The following is an 18,218-nucleotide window of genomic DNA, read 5'->3' as shown; positions in this document are numbered from 1 at the left end:
TGTAAAAGTAATCTATCAGATTTTTCTTTACAGATATGCACAATTTTTATTATGAAAGATACTGTCAAGTTGTTTCTCCAGAGATTGTTGACAGTTTACATTCCTACCAGTAATGTTTGAGAGAGTCTGCTTTTCCACACCCTTTTGATCTCTGCTGATGTGATGAAGAAAGATATCTCAACATAGCTTTAATATTCAGTTCTCTTATTACAAGTGGGATGGAGCATTTTTTCATATGTTTAAGAGCTATTTATATTTTCCTTCCTGTAAACTATCTCTTTATCTCCTTTGCCTACTTTTCTACAATATTGTTGATCTTTTTTATATTTCATTATAGTAAAATGTTATTTAAAAAATTATCCTGTAGTCTAAGATATGATTCCTACATATTATTTATGGGTGTTTTGATTACCATTTGGTTTTGTTTCTGATCTTTTTTTCCTCTGAGTCTGTGTTCTTAGTCTCTAGCAGAACTTTTAAAGCATTTTTATGTGGTTAAGTATATTAGTTTTCTTCTTTTATGATTTATTGATTTCGTATAATACTTGGAAAGGTCTTCCACCCCTTGAGAATATTAAAAATCATGGTTTCTTTTAGAACATATATAATTTAACTTTTATATTTAAATATTTGATTCATTTTGACTTTCTCTTTGTGTAAACTGTGAGATATCCAACTTAGTTTTTCCCCAGATGGCTGCCCAATTGTCCCAACATTATTTATTAATTAAACTCCCTTTTTCCTTCTATTTTGAACTTCCCTTTTTATCATATATGTTCTATTTACAATCACAAACTTTTTCTGTGTTCTTTAAAGAAAGTATAAATCCAATTATAAGGCAAATGGATTATATTGAAATCATTTACTTGTTATTTTTACATTATAGGAAAAAATACAAGGAGAAAACTATTCATCTGTGAACATAAATACTCAGAATAAACTGAAACATCTCCATGCAGATAGTATTGGTGGAGGTACCAAATCAGAAGATAAGGATAAAAGCCAGTCTACACAGCTTCAGAGTTATGAATCCTGTGGAGTTATGTGTAAAGCGTGTGCAAATGATGACCTAATGAAGAACTTGTCAAAGAGTGCAAATCCAGTTGATGAGTGTTATAGGGAGAGTGGGCAAAATAAGACTTTACATAAAGCCAATTCAATATGCAAACAGAACTTACATGAAGAAATGACTTTTGAAAAAAAGAATTTTGTTTCTCAGTCAAGGTATAGTTTAATAATTGTTTGTAACTTTTATTTATTCAGCAAGCACTTATTGTGCACTTCTGTGTGCCACACTGTTAAGCACTGGGGATATAGAAATGGTAAAACATGACAGGCTGGCCGGTTGGCTTAGTTGGTTAGAGCATGGTTCAGAGTTCAATCCCTTATACCAGCCAGCTACAAGAAAATAAAAAAGATAAAACATGGTCTTGTGAGGAGTATAAAGTAGGAAATGTTGGGAAAGAAGTTTGGATGGGAAGATATGGACCAGTTTGTCTAGGGCCTTACATGTCGTACTCAAGATTTTTGGTTTTGGGCCGGCCCGGTGGCGCACTGCTACAGTGCGCCTCTTGGGAGCGCGGCGGCGCTCCCGCCGAGGGTTCGGATCCCACATACAGACCGGTTCCCGCTCACTGGCTGAGCGAGGTGCGGACGCGCCGCCGAGGGTTGCGATCCTGTTGCCGGTCCCGGTCTGGTGCGGGCGCGACACTGAGGGTTGCGATCCGTTGCCGGTCACGAAAAAAGACAAAAAGGAAAAAAAAAAAAGATTTTTGGTTTTAACTCACAGGCTCCTTTATGGGAGCCACTGAGGATTTTAAATCGAGTGACATAATCAGATTTGAATTTTAGAAAGGATACTCAGGAAAAGGAAACCTAAAGTAAAGCCCTCTACCTGAAGTAACAATGTATGCATTGATAATGCATCAGCAATGTAGCAAAAACCAGTTTGTAAATTTAAAATGATAAATGGAGTAAGACATGATGAAAATCTGGTTTGTACTTGTCCTCTTGTGTGTTCCCTGCACTTTATCTCCAGTACTCATCCTTTATCCCTCACAGGTAGCTTTTCTTCTTAAACCCTTTCTTGTGAGTGCTCTTCTGATGATTACTGTGCTTAGGAAAAATGAAGAGGATGCTGCGATGTTCTGGATAGGTTGCAGGATAAACTCAGTATCAGGAAGATGAATTACACCATCACCACCTCTTTTCTCCTTTCCAAGACCATTCTTGATGTAAATTTTAATTTGATTTCTCAGGGATGTAGAACTGGAAAACAGTGAGATATGCTCTTGGCCAACCTTCTTGCCCTCTGGCTCAAGCCTTCTACCCATACCCTTCTTCCTCCTTTATGGTTAGCCACATTTCTACCTCAGCTGAGTTGTTAATATTTCCATTTCATTTAAATGCCTTTTTCCTTCTATGTAGTACCTCCCACAAATTTATGTAAATGGACAGATATCGATAGCTACTACTTTATCTGTTTTCTGGTTTACAGCTCTTGCCTTTTTTCTGTATTACTTGTCACCATTGTGACAATGTACTAAATACTTACATTTATTCCTCAAGGACCACAGGGTTCAAACACGCAAATGGTTTGGGTGTCAGGAAGGGTTTTTTAATTCAGGTCCTTAAATGATTATTGTTAGTACTTTGCCATTCTGCAATCCATGTTCTTTTTTTCTCCCACTGACTTTGTTCTTTCCTTTATTTTGCCTTCATTCCCAGCTACTTTCTTTTTATAATCCTTTTCTTCCGTGTTTCTGCTGGCATCAATACTATTGCCCTCTGGAGTCTTGTTTAACTGTCGTTCTAGAAACAAGGCTGTAACTGTTGCAGACCCTTCTTTGACAGAATTTAATAGATTTTGGTTGATTGTGGCTCCATTTCCTTCTGCCTGCCAAACACCTAGAATCACACCACTGTTAAGAGAAACATTTGTCAATGCATTGAACAGTATGTTTACTTTTAGTAATCTGGTGTCTATTTTATTTCAGTGACCGTGTTTTTAAGCATCCAACTCAAATTGTCAAAAATAGAAAGGAGTTACCAGTAACAGGTATGATTTTAAATGTTTCTTCTTTGGTTTTTCAAGAAAACTTATATTTAGATGATTGATATAGCTAAAAATGTACATTAATCTATCTGCCCTCTAAAGTATAAACCACACCTTTGACTCTCTTTCTGGTGTAAAGACCTCAGTTACCTTTCACTGCTATCCAGAATGTTTCTGTTTATGCAACGGGATGACTGGATATATACTACTGGGCTAAAGTTTATGAAAATCTTGAGAATTAACAAATCTTATAGATGTCCGGTCCTTTTCATTAATTAAAAAAATTTTGCATTTTGCACTTTTTTCCAGATCCATTTACGTTATGTTCAGACATAATAAATAAAGAAGTCGTCAGTGTTCTAGCAACTGACAGTTGTTCCAAAATGTTGAAGTATAGGTGCTCAGGTAAATATATTTTAAATTGCAGTTATAATTAAAGTTTTATATAATATCAGTTAACTAGAATTTATAATACTTCTACCTTTGTGACTTAAACTTCATTTCCTTTGGAGAAATAATGATCTGGAGCATCAAAGCATTCAAATGAACACCTTCTTTCTACATAAGGCTGAGCTCCCAATATTTGTGTATATGAATCAACACAGTCGATTCCTTTTTTTTTTTTGTTCCTTTATTATTCCCTTTTTTTCACAGTTAGTACCATCTGTAACTTTAACCTTACTGAGTAAAATAAACAGTTATGTTTTCCAGAGCATTAATAAATAGGTATATATTCTGGGTTATGCTCTAAACACTATAGGCATTAAGTAGTAAACAATACCTATTTTTATATGTATAATATATAAATGTTTCTAGTGTTCCATGCCCTATTATTCATTTTTTTCTGCAGGGCCCATGTAAATGTTCCACAGTACTTATTCTATCCCTCCTCCTTCTTCATACCCAGTGTTTCCTCTTTGTTCACTCTTATCTTGCCCTCTGTTCTATAAAGAAAATTGAGATTACTCCACATTCAGCTCAGAGTATCACTGTTCTTCCCTTTTGGATGAAGAGATTATCTCTGTTACTTCTAAAGCTAATGTCTAGCCATAATCTGAATCCCATCTCTTTTTTCTCCCCATTTTAATAATTATGAAATCTTTATCTTCAGTACCTTACTATCCATTAACTCCTTTTATCCCACCTTAGACTATGCTTATTTTTCCTCATCTTAAAAAAAACCCAAATACTTTGTGTGATTTGCTATCCCTTCAAGTATTCATCCACTCTTCCTTCCACCTTTTATTGCCAGATTCCTCTCTTGCTCCCTTCTTTGTCAGTGAATCCATTCCCTTCTTCCGTGGTGTTTATTTGTTTGTTTGTTTGTTTGTTTTGCAGCTGACTGGTACAGGGATCAAACCCTGGACCCTGGTATTATCAGCACCACGCTGTAAACATCTGAGCTAACTGGCCAGTCCTCCTTCCCTTCTTAATTCTCTGAAATCTGGCTTTTCTCTTGCCCTTCTACTAAACTTTATGTTAAAGGTTACCTGTAGCCTCTTCCCCCACTTCAAACCAATGACATTAAAAAAAATTCTTATTCTCTTTAGTATCTCTGCATTGTTGACTACCATTCCTCGAATTCCTTTCCTATCAGGAGTCTAAAGCCACAGTTCCCAAATTGTCCACCTAGGCTCCCTGGGCTCCACAATGAACTCACAAGGGCACTACACAGTATTTTAAAATTTGTAAGGGAAACATAACAATAGTCAACATCCATTGGACACCACATGAACTATTAAGGTAATTCAACTTTCATAGTTTCAACATTAGATTGTACTACTACATTCCTTTTGATGTCATATCTTTGTGAAACTGGGTTTTCAGTGGTTGTGATAAAAAACAAGCACCACATGAAAATCAGTGTAGAACAGGAAATGGGGGTGGCAATGTCCAGTTTGATTCCAAAGTTTGAGAAGTTGTGTTGTCTCCAATAGATGCAAATATTCCATTAGGAAGTAAATGTAATTAATTAAGGTGAAATGCAAATATTATTTTTTCTTTCAGTTTAGTTGTATTTTTTTTTTAAATGGCTACTAAATTGTTAGACCATATACTTATTCAGTTGTTTTAGACCTACCAGAATGGTTAGGCATTTCTTTTGGCCTAAGGGTGCCATGCACCAAGGAAGTTTGAGAACCTTTGTCAAAAGTATTCCAGTTGGCAAGTGAATGCTCTATAACTGTTAACCCCCTTTCATCTCTTAGTTTGTTTGAGGTGGTTCTTTCCTAGTTCCTTTCTTCCCTAGTCATTATTCATTCATTTCACAAACATTATGAAGTGCTTAGTCTATGGCAGGCACTGGGATCAAAGATGGATAGAACCCAGTCCTTAACTTTATTACTTTTCTTTCTCTTCCTGTCAGATTTCTACAGGTATTCTTCCCAAGACATAGTCTACTTCACTTACTCAGCTCGGTCACTACATTTACTTTTGTGGCATCATCTTTAATTGTATTGATGATTTTCAAATCTGTATCTCAACATCTAGCCTCTACCTTGGGCTCTAGCCTTATTCTTCCATTTCCGGCTATACCCAGGACATACCCTCTTTAATATCTTCTTACTACTTCAAGCTTAATGTGACCTAAACACATCTTTCTTCCTCTTAAATTGCCCTCCTCCCCAGCCACCCCATTTCTGTCAGTGTTGTCACTATTCTTCTGGTCTCCCAGACTTTAAGCATTGAAACATCTGTGAGTATTTTCTCTTATTACATCTCCTATTTCTAATCTATCAAATTTGGTTCTTTTTTCTTTTCCACATAGGCCCTTTTGGCTTCATGCCTAAATTACTCCAGCAACTTTCTAGAAGTCTTTCAGTCTCAAGTCTCTCCAACCCCTAACTATAAAATGCATATTACAGTGACTCCTGCTCAGAACCAGACCAAGCTCGTTGCTCCTTTTCTATATTGCCTTAACTCTGTTCACATCTCTAGCCTCACACTTATTTCATTGTATTGTATTTGTTGACTTTACCTCTCATATGACTTTGAACTTCTTGAGGTTTTATAGTTAAGTTCCTGATTTCACTTCAGTTACCATAATATAGATATTTGCTTTCGTAGATTTTGTTATTAGATATTTTGTGACATCTATACATCACTTTAATTTGTTTTCATTTAGGTTGCATGGCAGTAGGAAAATCTCTGAATAGCCGAAATTTTAGCAAGCTCTTGCACTCTTGCTCATACCAGTGTGATCGTCACAAAGTCATTGTGGAAGCTGAAGACAGATATAAAAGTGAACTAAGGAAATCACTTATTTGTAACAAAAGTAATTAATACAGCAGCTTTAAAACTGTAATTATGACTATACCTTCTGAATTAGCATCGAAAGCATTAAGTATTTTAAAAACTACAGAGTAAAATAATGTCAAAAAGAAAATCTGTCTCTAAGCAACCAGTGATTTAAGATATACCCAGGGAATGGACTTAGTTTGTGGTGGTTTAAAAATTCTTCCTAACCCACCTAAGTATTCCCACTAGAAGGGAGAAAAAGGAAGTCTAATACTAATGGAGTTAATATGCTATCACTCAGATTGATACTGTAAGTATTCTAAATATTTTCCATATTTTCCAGAAATTCTGCTGACCCCACGGAGAAGACGACGACTCAGTAATGAATTTACTGCTCCTGGAGGAATAAGTGAATATATTTAATTTTTAAATAAACTTAAATTTCATATTATTCCTGAGAAAGAAGAGAACAGCTGAGTGGTTGTTCTCAGTCTTATCATTAATGGATCTTAAATAATAACCGTTGGCTTTGATGAGGTTCATACATCCTAAGGAAAGAGATTTCCCTCTTCCCTTCATATTGCTTGCTTACTCATTGCCTGTCAGTTGGGGAAGGAGAAGGAGGAAACAAACATTTATTAAGCATCTACTATGTGTTAAGTGTTTTATTGATATTATTTAATTCTTATAATAATATTGTAAGGGAAGTATTATTTTATTCCCGCTTTAAGGCACGATGAGCTGGTAAATAGCAGAACTTAGATTCAAATACAAGCCTTTTTCCAGAAGCCCTTGTTCTATCCTCTGATCACATTTCTATTTTAAGAACAAAATTATTCTCCTATGCCCAAGTGCTTCAGAGAGATTTTACAGGTTTTTGTTCATAACTATAGTGTTTCAACAGTCAAAATTGAAGATGAATAGTATAAACCTTAAAGTCCTGCTAAAAAATCAAAATGCTTCTTAATTAATGTATGGGAATTTTATTTAACTACAGGGTTAATATTTCAAGTTTATCACCATTCCAAACTTACCACAGAGACTTAACAAATATTATCATTTTCTTCTATTCATATGGAGTTATAATACCTGCAGAGTAAGAATAAGAAGTTGAGTACATTACTTGTCAAAATATATCTGGAAATTAGTAACATCTATAGAGTCACCCTGTTATTTATTATAGAGATATTTGGACTTGGTATATCTAGGAAACGTTTTGCCACATACATTTATTTGGCTATTTTCACTGCCAAAACCTTGAAAGAAATTTCAAATTTACTTTTTACATCTGGGTCTTTTTCTAGGTTAAAAGTTCTGCATGCAAATTAAAATTAAGTACAGTACCAATATAGGGGAGCCCGCTTTTTGAAGTAATTTGTTCTGTAGAAACTGTTAGAAAATCAGTATTTTTCCACAGACACGTGTTGCACTTGGAAATCTTGTTCTTGACAAGGACGTGGCTTCAAATTAATAATAAATTTTTTTAAACAACGTTTTAAAAGCAAATATGTAACAGCTAAAGATATTCTATAATCTATTTACATAGTAAAATTATCTGCAGAGCCTCATTAAATGGGCTTACCCGTTATGGTTGTACATTGATTATACATAGGGATCCTTTAACTGTTAAGTGACATTCAGCTCATAAATACTATACATCTTTTTTGTAGATTAGGCTTGCTTTAGCCAAAACATTTAATAATTTGGCCTGCTTTCTTTGAATTTAGAAAGGCATCTTGAGAAAAGTAGTGTTTTGATTGATCTTATATCTCTTTCACAAGTAGGCCAGGAACATTTGGTATGTTGCCATTTTTTCCTCTCTTCATAAATTTCCCTTTTGTATTAGAACATTCAGCACCATTCACTTACCTATAATTTACATTCAAATTCAAGCCCATTCTTTTGAGAAGGGCTCACTCCACTATCTATGCATTTAAAGATTTCTCTGAGGTTCTCTTTCAGGATAGATTGGTATCTTGAGGGGGTTTGAAAAATAAAAATCCCTTCAATTAATTCCTCTTGCCCATTTTTCCCTGCTCTTCCCGAACACCTGATCAATGTTATGAGGAGCATTAAAGAAGCCACAAAGGGGAGCCTTGTGGTATAGAGGACTTCTTCCTTCTTCCAGGCTGCCCAGTACCGTGCCATAAGAACCTTTGAGGATTTAAGTATAGGAGTCAGGAAGATAGCAGCTGCAGTGGGAAAATGGGGCTTTTTACGTGAACAGCTCCAGGTCCTCAATATTCTCAAAGTTATAATAACCTACCCAGTCCTGATTATAATGAGTTCAAATCATTTAGCAAGTGTAGTCGAAACCTTATTCTTGGATAACTAGTTTTCCTGTGGGCCCAAAAGTAAGGATTAACTTCATTGATAAATTTTGAGAGTTTTGCCCACAGTTATTTTTTTCTCTCAACAAATATTTATTGATAACCTACTGTGTGTCAGATACTATTCTAGACACTGGGGATACAGTGGTAAACAAAGTAGACAAAGGTCTCTGTCCTTGCAGAGTTGTCTTTTAAATAATACTATTAAGTAATAATCAGACATTATTTACATGGACTTCTCAGCATTTTGCTGGTGAGATTTTCTCTTCTGTTTTAAAAGGTCTATATGGTGGCTCTTATCTTAGGAAAAGTGGAAAAATGGCTAGTAGTCTTGGCCTGAAAGGCAAGATTTTCTAAGGGTGACCCAGCACTACTATACCTGGTCCTACCAAAGTAAATAGCAGCATAAAGTGGAAATACAAAAGCTCCTCCTTACCAGCATTTACCTACAATGATGAGTTAACAATGAAAGAAAAAGCTTATAAAAAACTATCTCCCTGTAACCATCGCCAGAAAATATTTATGTTTACAGATACCAACTGTATATTCTTTCTATTATAGAAAGTATCCTTAAAACACCACAGTTAATAACTTCTCTCCCATTGTGCAGCCTACTTTTTTGTTTTGATCTAGCTGATTGTTTTTTAGTGAACACATTTTTTTAAAGCGAATTTCAAAAGACCCTTATTCTTAAAAATATTAATCAAGGCTGATATTTTAACAAGTATTGATATTCTTTTCTATTTTATGAAGTTATGGAGTCCTTTGGGAAGACTGTATCTGTAAGATAGGTAAGCTGTTTGTTAACTGTCCTCACAGGAAAGCTGAATTAACAATTGAATGTTTATATAAACTTTTTTTTTTATTGAAAGATGTTGCAAGTATTATTACAATAGATTAATTTCATTTATTGAAGAAGTCACAATGATAGTACCTAACTTAATAATAAGCACTCACGTTTTTTAAATTGAAGTGGATTTCCATATGATGGATAGCCCAGGCATAAAGTTAAGCACTTATTTGGATCTCAAGAAGACCCCTTTTTTCAGCGAGTACTAATATTCTACAATTCTCATTAATTACAGAAAAAAGAAGAGTTCGTAAAAACTTTACTGAAGAAGAAGTGAACTACCTTTTCAATGGAGTTAAGAAAATGGGAAATCACTGGAATTCAATTTTATGGTCTTTCCCCTTTCAGCAAGGACGGACGGCTGTGGATCTTGCACACAAATACCATAAGTTGACCAAACGCCGCAAGTGTGCATCTCCTTGATTGGAAGAAGACTTTGTCAGTTTTTTGTTTGGACTCTTAAAATGCAGTCCTTTGAAAGATAAAAAATTTTGAATATTCTTCTAAACTCTCACAAAACAGAGAATGTGGAAATGAGGGTGCCGTTTTAAACAAACAGTTTTTGTGGTTCTGGAACTCATTAAATTATTATAATTTATAAAGCACATACATTATCAGTGTGCAGATTAAAAAGATAAAAGTCCTTCATAAAGTCAAACATTTAGGAATGTGCTTTTATTTTTCCTTAAGCTCAAAGAACATAGCTCAAAAAAAAAAAAATTATCAGCCTTTAAATATTATTTGACATTATACTGCAGTGAATACTATGTAAGACATTTGGATTTTAGTCTTTTTGCCCAGGTCCAAAGTCCCTCCCCTGAACCCAGAAAGAGAGAAGTTTCCCAGGCTGTTCAGCTGCGGGTCCCACAGACTAAATCAATGTTTGACACTTTCTTTAATTAAAATGTTTCCTCTTCTAAAGGCTAATTGTGCAGTTGCTTTGAATATTCCTTTATTCTGTGGTCAGGATCATTTCTTTTTGGTGTATGTGGTTTGCTTTCGCCTTTTTAAAGTGTCTATTACTTTGCCCTCCTCTCTCTCTCCATCTTTAATTCTTCATGCTGCTGAGCCGCAGCTACTTCACAGTGTCATCCTCCCTTGTGAACACCTTTCATTTGTAAATGTGTCCAAAGAGAAATGTGACCCTAAGAAATGTGGCCTGACTGGCAGAGTAGAGGTTCAGCCTCATTGCTAGGCCCAATGAGGTTTTATGAACCCTACCTAAGATGCTTCTTGGCATTTTACATGACCGATGCTCAGATTACAGTTAATATAGTTACGTCTCTTAGATTATAATTTATTATTTACAAGTAATTCCTACCCTATTCTTATGCTTTTTTGTTAAACCCCACTGCAGGACTTTAGTAGTCCCTATTAAATTAATTTTCTTAGATTTGGTCTGTGCTCAGTTTGTCATCCAAGCAACCTCCTGCTTCAGGTCATCCACAACTTGAGTGCTGCTGCATTCTCATCCAAGTCACTGACGGCATCCTGAATTGGCTGCGCCAGGGCGGGAGGTTGGGACAGGCCCCTAGAGGTCTCCTCTTGTGGTGCCTGCTCCTCATTAGCCCCCTCTGGGCCTGGTCTTTAACAAGCCTCAATGCTGTTATCCAGCCTACATTTCATTTTCGTGTCTGTGATGTGAATTGTCAAATATCCCGTTGAAATCTGCATTCGCTATGTCTGCAGCATTCTCCTACCTGGTATTCCTACAAAAAAGAAAACTGTAAATCTAGTGCTGTCTTTTCCTTTTCTGATTGATCACATTAAAAATTTTCACCTAGTGCTGATTTAGCTCACTGGCCTGTAATTTTCAATTCCATCTTTTGTGAAAATTCAGACATTGCTTGCCCTTTTATGCCATCCAACACACACTTTACCTGCTCTTCTGAGACTTCAGGGGTGTAACTTCTAACGGGTTTCACTTCCATTGTCTTGCTTAAACTTTACATCCAGGCTGGCACATTTGTTGGATCCTGTAATTCATGCTGCCAAATTTTTGTCAGAGCCAGTATCACAATCCTACTCATCTGAAACCTACTTAGGTGGTTGCTTTTCTGTTATATCACACTTCCTTGTGATATTTAGAAATGCCTTGTAAAGTTAGCCTGCTTCCATAACAAATAGCAAGAGGCTGGCCAGTTAGCTCAGTTGATTAGAGCCCAGTGTTGATAACACCAAGGACGAGGGTTCAGATCCACATACCAACCAGCCGCCAAGAAAAAAAAAAAGAAAAAGAAAAAAATAGCTAGACCTGTTTGATAGGTGGAATGTATTTTTTCTTTTTCTTCTATTACCCTCTCCCTTCCCTTCGTCTTGCCCTTTCAAATCTCTTTCCCTTTTCTCCTCCTCCCTGCGCCAAGAAAGGAAATTAGTCTCTTATTCTGGTGTCAAATGCTGACTCCCTGAAAATATTATTTTTAAAAACCTGTTAATATAGCCTGACAAAGACAAAACGAAATATTAAAAAATGGGAAAAAAAAAACCCTGTTAATAAAGCAAAGCCAAGTGTATTGTTCGCTGCGGGGAAGATCACTACCTCACAATTTTATTAGGGTCTATGAAGGAAGAGGCGAAAAGAGGGATATTTATGAGGATTTTGTGGGGTTTTTTTTTGTCTTTTTTCGTGTCCGGCAACGGATCGCAACCCTCAGTGTCACGCCCGTACCAGACCTGGACCGGCAACGGGATCGCAACCCTCGGTGTTGTGTCTGCACCTCGCTCAGCCAGTGAGCGGGAACCGGTCTGTATGTGGGATCCGAACCCTCGGCAGGAGCACCGTCTCGCTCCCAAGCCAAGCGGCGCACTGTAGCAGTGCGCCACTGGGCCGCCCCGGATTTTGTGGTTTTAAGCGCGCTCTTTCGATGCAGGGCTAAATTAGGATTAAGCAAAATTCATGAGATCGCAACCCTCAGTGTTGCACCCGCACCTCGCTCAGCCAGTGAGCGGGAACCGGTCTGTATGTGGGATCCGAACCCTCGGCAGGAGCACCGTCTCGCTCCCAAGCCAAGCGGCGCACTGTAGCAGTGCGCCACTGGGCCGCCCCGGATTTTGTGGTTTTAAGCGCGCTCTTTCGATGCAGGGCTAAATTAGGATTAAGCAAAATTCATGATATAGTAGTATAAGACTGGAAGTACCGGGATGCTACCTACTAGCACTGGGTCCTTGGACGAGTTTCTTAAACTCTCTAAGCTTCAGATTCCTCATCTGTATAAGGGACAGATAAGATTCTGTGAGATAATGTGCGATTGTGGCACATGGTGAGCGCTAGGCAAATGGCGCTTTGTGCATCAGTCTCATTCCAAAGTCTGGGCTTTCGCCCTCAGATGAAAGTCCGGAATGAAGAAATACATAGGTGCAGAAAGATTAGTGGTTGCTTAGGGCTGGGGACAGGGGTGGGAGTGAGGGGTGATAGCTAAAGGATACAGGGCTTCCTTTTGGTGATAAAAATGTTTTAAAATTGACTGTGGTGATGATGGCACATATCTATGACCATATTAAAAACACGCCGGCCGCCGCCTCCACGCGCATGGCTGCCCCAGCGGCCGCCTGACCGCCGCCCACCACCGCGGCGGCCTCGCGGCCCGTGGGAACCCGCGTATATCGCCCGCCTGGCGGGCACGTTGGGCGGTACGAAGCCTGCGACGCGGGCGGCAGGCAGCGCGGTGCTGGGCCGGCGGGTCGCCCGGTCGGGGTCCTCGCGGGTCCTCGGCGGCCCGGGGGAGGGCCCTCTTTGTGGCTGCAGTTGGCAAGATGGCGCCGGTGGGGGTGGAGAAGAAGCTACTGCTGGGCACCAACGGGCCTGCGGTGGCGGCCGCCGGCGACATGACCAGTGAGGAAGAGGAGGGCCAGAGTCTATGGTGAGGCCTCGGGCGGGCGGCCGGGCGGGGAGCTGGCCGGTCCGGGCCGGTCCAGGGCTGACCGCTCTTGCCATTGTCGCCGCAGGTCTTCTATCCTGAGCGAAGTGTCCACCCGCGCCAGGTCCAAGCTGCCGTCCGGCAAGAATATCCTGGTCTTCGGTGAGCGCCGGCAGCGGGGCGTTGCCACGGCGCGCTGGGGTGGGCGAGGTGGGAGCCCCTCCCACAGGCCCTGGCCTTCCCCTCCCTTGCCGACTGCCGCAGCCTGCCCCGCTCGGAGGGCACTGGGGACCCTGGCCGGGCAGCAGGCCAGTGGCCAAGCCCCCCGCGCTGAGGGTGGGGTGCTGCCCCTGTTGGAGAGCCCAGTAGTGTTGCATGGGATTGTTGGCACATTCCTCCAGTCACTTGGCTGCAGCATCGGCCTTGCTTCAGATGTCTCAGGCTCCCTGCGCCCGTAACCTCGATGTTCACCAAATTGAGGGCGTGGAGAGGGGAGTGAGTAGATGAGAAGGTCAGGTGGAGAAGGCGGGAGAAGGAGGTGACCTGGGCTGGGAGCTGTGGGGAGATGCCGCGAGGGCCTTCCTTTATTCTCATGAGTAGGGCGCAGTAGGAGGTTTTAGGGACTTTGCTAAGGACAGCAGGCCTGGGAACCAGCACCGGGAACTTTGCCGCATTACTCTAGTCCTCACAACTGGGTTACCTGAGTCCCTTAACCTGTCTAGCCTCAGTTTCCTCATACAAGTGAGGGAGTTTGGGTGCATTCACACAGCAAGCCCATTTTGAGTGGGAACTGTGGGCTGGGCACTGGGACGGCACAGACATCCTTTAGACACTACACAAGAATCTCAGTCTAGTGGTGATCGCTCTACCCCATGCTGTGCATGGGCAGGTTATTGGGGGAGCATCACATTGCTTGGTGCTGTTGAAAGAGTAATTTGGGGGTTGGGTGTTTTGAAGGATTAGTGTCAACATGCACAGGCACAGAGGTGACAAGAAGGTTTGGGGTTTGGAAAATGCTAGCAGCTCCTGCTAAGGTAAATTGGGGGCAGATTGTGAAAGGCTGAAGTGTTAATGCTGTTTCCCGAAAGCCTTTTTAATCTCACCTCCATCCCCCAGTCCTCATGGGAATCTACTTGGGTGGTTTTCCTGCTGTTTCTGAAGGGAGCATGTGGTCCTCCTCACATGATCACACCACAGTAGGTAATAGGGGACTCTTAGAGATGTTCAAGAAGTGGGGGATCAAAATCACCAGACCTGTATTTTAGAAAGATAACTCTGACTGCAGAGTGGCATATAGCTCAAAATGAGCAGGTTCTGAAGTCAGGCTGACAAGCTTTCATCGTGGTCCAGAGGGGATGCAGAGGGCCTGAATAAAGCTGTGGCATTGGAGATGGAGAAGGGGTCTTTGATCTGTGGGATGCCTTTCAATTCTCACGTTCTGTAATTCCGTATTATTAAATCCCAGGAGTGCCTAGTGATGTTTATTGGTGGTGGTTCTCTTTGATGTTTTGGGTTGGGGGGTGGTGTTAGTTGGGTGGAGGGAGATAAGGAAGTGCTTGGTAATTACAGAGATTGTATTTAAGAATTTTATTTAGGTCTGTAATTATTTTTTTCAGTTTCCCAGCTTTATGAAGGAGATGTATTAAAATCAAAAGTGAATAATAACTTCCATTCTTCACAATTGTGAAGCAGGGTTAGACTTTCTTTAGTTCACAGTTCCTGGACTTTAAGGTTAATCGTATTTTGAAGATTTCTTGCTTTTCTTGTGGTAAAAGTTTATTTTGTGAGAAACTAACCCCACCTTTTACTTTCACTTCTCCTTATAAATTGTAGATAGGGTCTGTGGACCTGCCTTATTCCTTTCCTTGTGAAGTAAGGATAACTGCAGTGGAATGTCATTTTTAGATCTTGGAATTTGCTGCCTTTACTCCCTCCTTCTTCCCCCATCCCCCCAATCACTCTTATAGCAAAGTCTGCTTTGTGTATGAAAGCAGATGGGACCTCAACAGCAGACTTTCTGTGGAATTCTTAGTTGTTTCTTATGCAAATGTCATGACTCCCATCTGTGCCCAGAATAAACAGTACACCTTTGTCTTCTGGCAAACATCATTTGTAGGTGAAGATGGTTCTGGTAAAACAACACTCATGACTAAACTACAAGGAGCTGAGCATGGCAAAAAAGGAAGAGGCCTAGAGTATCTCTACCTCAGCATCCATGATGAAGACCGAGATGGTGAGTAAAGCATTGATCAGTGGTTAAGCGGGTTCTTCTGCATAGAACTCTGACTTTTTGGTTGTGGCTCCTACAGCATGTCCAGGCATTCTCAATTTTCTGTTTGATTCTAAGAGAATTAGTCACAAAGTAATAGATGAAATGTATGTCTTTCGCAGGACTCTGCCCACTTTATAGAGTATGTTAGCAAAAATGGGGAATGGGACTGTTAGCTGCTGCTCTGACTAGTCTGCACTTAAAAGGAGATACTGAAGGTAAAGTTTCATATACACATAAAGGTAGTAACAGAGATTTTTAAAAGCTTTGAAGTTTTCTGTGAGAGAAATGCTTGGCAGACTGGTCTGGGTACCATTGTTACTCTGCCTGGTTCTAGTGGAGAATCTGAAATTGGTGTGGCTCAGAGTATAACAATTAACATAAGTTCACTGGAGAGTTATCTGAATTTCTTTGTGACAGTTTAGAAATGATAATTCCCTGTGTTTCTTCTGGAGGAGAGAATAGAGGCTCAGGGATGAAAAAGTTCTTTAATTCCTCATCTCTGAAATGTGGATAGTAATAGTTTCTACCTATACAGTAGTTATGGTGATTAAAAGCATATGGTATTCTGGGGCATAATGGGGACTGAGAAAAGAAGTAACAATAAAAGTACATAGTAAACACTATGAAGATTAGATACATTTTAAAATTCTTTCTTATAAGAATAACTGAATTGGATTGGAGTAATGGTTTTTGGTTATAACTACTCAGGAATGCCTCCTTTATAATCTTTTAGCTTATATGTTAGACCTTTTGAATGACTGTAAAATAAATAGTTGTTGGTGCCTGGGTCTTTTTTTATTATAGGAAAGTTATCTAGGTAGCCTAAAGATAAAATGTATTGGTTAAATTCCTTTCTTTATATTTGCTTTTACCAATGTAAACAGTAAGGCTCATGATGAAAAGGTGATTATATAACGGGGGCTAATCCTACCATCTCTGGTCCCCCATTTCCATATTACTAAAATGAAGAATCTGTACCAAGGTTATTTCCAGCATATAATTCTGCCATCTCCAGGAGCTGTTTAGTAGAGGGCATGGGTAAGGGTCTCTTGTTAAAGCTTGGAAACCTGCATTGTATTAATGTTAATTTAGTGGTCATCTTAGAACCCCAGGGATTTTACTCCTGCTCCCCTCCCCTGGCTTCTTTTGTCACACTGAAGTTCCCTCCCTGAAGGATGTGAAAGGAAGGCAGGAGGTAGACCCAGTGCCAAGGGCTCTGTCTTGTGTGAGGACAGAGACATTCGGGTACCCATTTATACCCATTGGATTCTGCGCATGTAGGGCTGGGACTCAGGCCACTGAGCCAGGCCTAGACAACCTCATATGTATGTGTCTTTTGCTTCCTGTCTTTGTTGGGCAGCATGGTTATTGTGGAAAGAACTTGGGCTTTAGAGCCAGACAAAACTAGTTCAGAATGCCACTCAGGAGTTGTGTGGCCTTAACCACTCTGCACTTCAGTTTCCTCATTTGTAGAATGGGGTAATGGTACCTATTCTGCACATTGCCAGAATGAGAGATGGTGTGTGTCAGGCATAACAGAGTGCTTGAGACACTGATAGTTCTAGTATACTTTTGCCTTGTTCCTTTTGAAAGTTCAAGACATGCTGTAGGTATTCTGTGAAGCTCCATAGCCTCGCCTCTGTTTTAAGATGGCATAAGCATATTTCATTCCAAAGCATCATGTTAACCATATTTACTTGCCTTTGAGTTTAAATATGTGTTAATTTCTCTTTCAGATTCTTTTTTTTTTTTTTTTTCCTTTTTGTCTTTTTTCGTGACCGGCAACGGATCGCAACCCTCAGTGTCGCACCCGTACCGGACTGGGACCGGGACGGGCAACGGGATCGCAGCCCTCGGTGTTGCACCCGCACCTCGCTCAGCCAGTGAGCGGCCGGTCTGTATGTGGGATCCGAACCCTTGGCGGGAGCGCCACCGCGCTCCCAAGCGGCACACTGTAGCAGTGCGCCACCGGGCCGGCCCCTCTTTCAGATTCTTTTAAGGTTACCTTAAAATCTTCTTGGTCTCTGCATTTATGGGATTTTTTTTTTTTAGGCTGCCTACTTCCCGAGTTCCTATTTGATGGAACAGTTGCTGTTATCGGTGGTTAATTATATATCTTTCAGCCCTATTCTCTTTTATTGTGTGCTGTGGCTGGATTATAAATATATACTTTGTAGGCAATCATTCAGGTAGAGAAAATAGTCTCTGGTTAGTACTTGGTTTGTGGTGGGACATAACATATGAAAGGACCTCTGCCCCCAAGATTGGGGGCATTCATCTAATGCAACGTGTGGTATGTGGGATCTGCAAGGACACGAGTGAGCTATATGTAGTGGCCAGTGGGGAGAGAAGCTGAGAAAAGGAACCATGCCTTGTGACAGGAGCGCCGCCGCGCTTCCCAAGCGGCGCACTATCCAGTGCGCCACCAGGCCGGCCCCACAGCGGTATTTTTGAAGGCATTCAGAGAACCCAAACTAAAATCACCGTCTAATATTAGAGTTTGAAAGTATAGCTAGATTTAAATACGTTTTATATTAATGACTTTATATTTTTTACAGCATGTTAATGAATTGATTTTACAAAAAAAGTAGCTAAGGGTAAATAGGTTTTTTTTTTT

General features: G+C 39.9%; 2 protein-coding genes across 7 annotated transcripts in view; both read left to right on the top strand.

Moving 5' to 3' along the window:
• The window catches only part of CCDC79 (coiled-coil domain containing 79), a 50,903-nt gene extending 40,504 nt beyond the window's left edge, over positions 1-10,399 (top strand). For 3 of the 6 annotated variants that reach the window (XM_008574127.1, XM_008574130.1, XM_008574126.1), the window contains 6 exons: positions 887-1,224; positions 2,997-3,058; positions 3,365-3,460; positions 6,180-6,329; positions 6,636-6,701; positions 9,708-10,399. In XM_008574127.1, coding sequence (XP_008572349.1) covers positions 887-1,224; positions 2,997-3,058; positions 3,365-3,460; positions 6,180-6,329; positions 6,636-6,701; positions 9,708-9,895 — 900 coding nt within the window. In that variant the 3' untranslated portion in view covers positions 9,896-10,399. Of the gene's footprint in view, positions 1-886; positions 1,225-2,996; positions 3,059-3,364; positions 3,461-6,179; positions 6,330-6,635; positions 6,702-9,375; positions 9,414-9,707 lie in introns of all 6 variants that reach the window. The other 3 variants (XM_008574128.1, XM_008574131.1, XM_008574129.1) reach the window with 3 other exon arrangements.
• Positions 10,400-13,110: 2,711 nt separating this feature from the next.
• Positions 13,111-18,218, top strand: part of DYNC1LI2 (dynein, cytoplasmic 1, light intermediate chain 2) — a 24,310-nt gene continuing 19,202 nt past the window's right edge. The window contains exons 1-3 of the mRNA XM_008574124.1: positions 13,111-13,332; positions 13,418-13,491; positions 15,446-15,562. Coding sequence (XP_008572346.1) covers positions 13,226-13,332; positions 13,418-13,491; positions 15,446-15,562 — 298 coding nt within the window. The 5' untranslated portion in view covers positions 13,111-13,225. The remainder of the gene's footprint in view (positions 13,333-13,417; positions 13,492-15,445; positions 15,563-18,218) is intronic.

The sequence above is a fragment of the Galeopterus variegatus genome, unplaced genomic scaffold (assembly GCF_000696425.1).
Source record: "Galeopterus variegatus unplaced genomic scaffold, G_variegatus-3.0.2 Scaffold999, whole genome shotgun sequence".
Lineage (NCBI taxonomy): Eukaryota > Metazoa > Chordata > Mammalia > Dermoptera > Cynocephalidae > Galeopterus > Galeopterus variegatus.
This window is presented reverse-complemented; position numbering and strand designations above follow the sequence as displayed.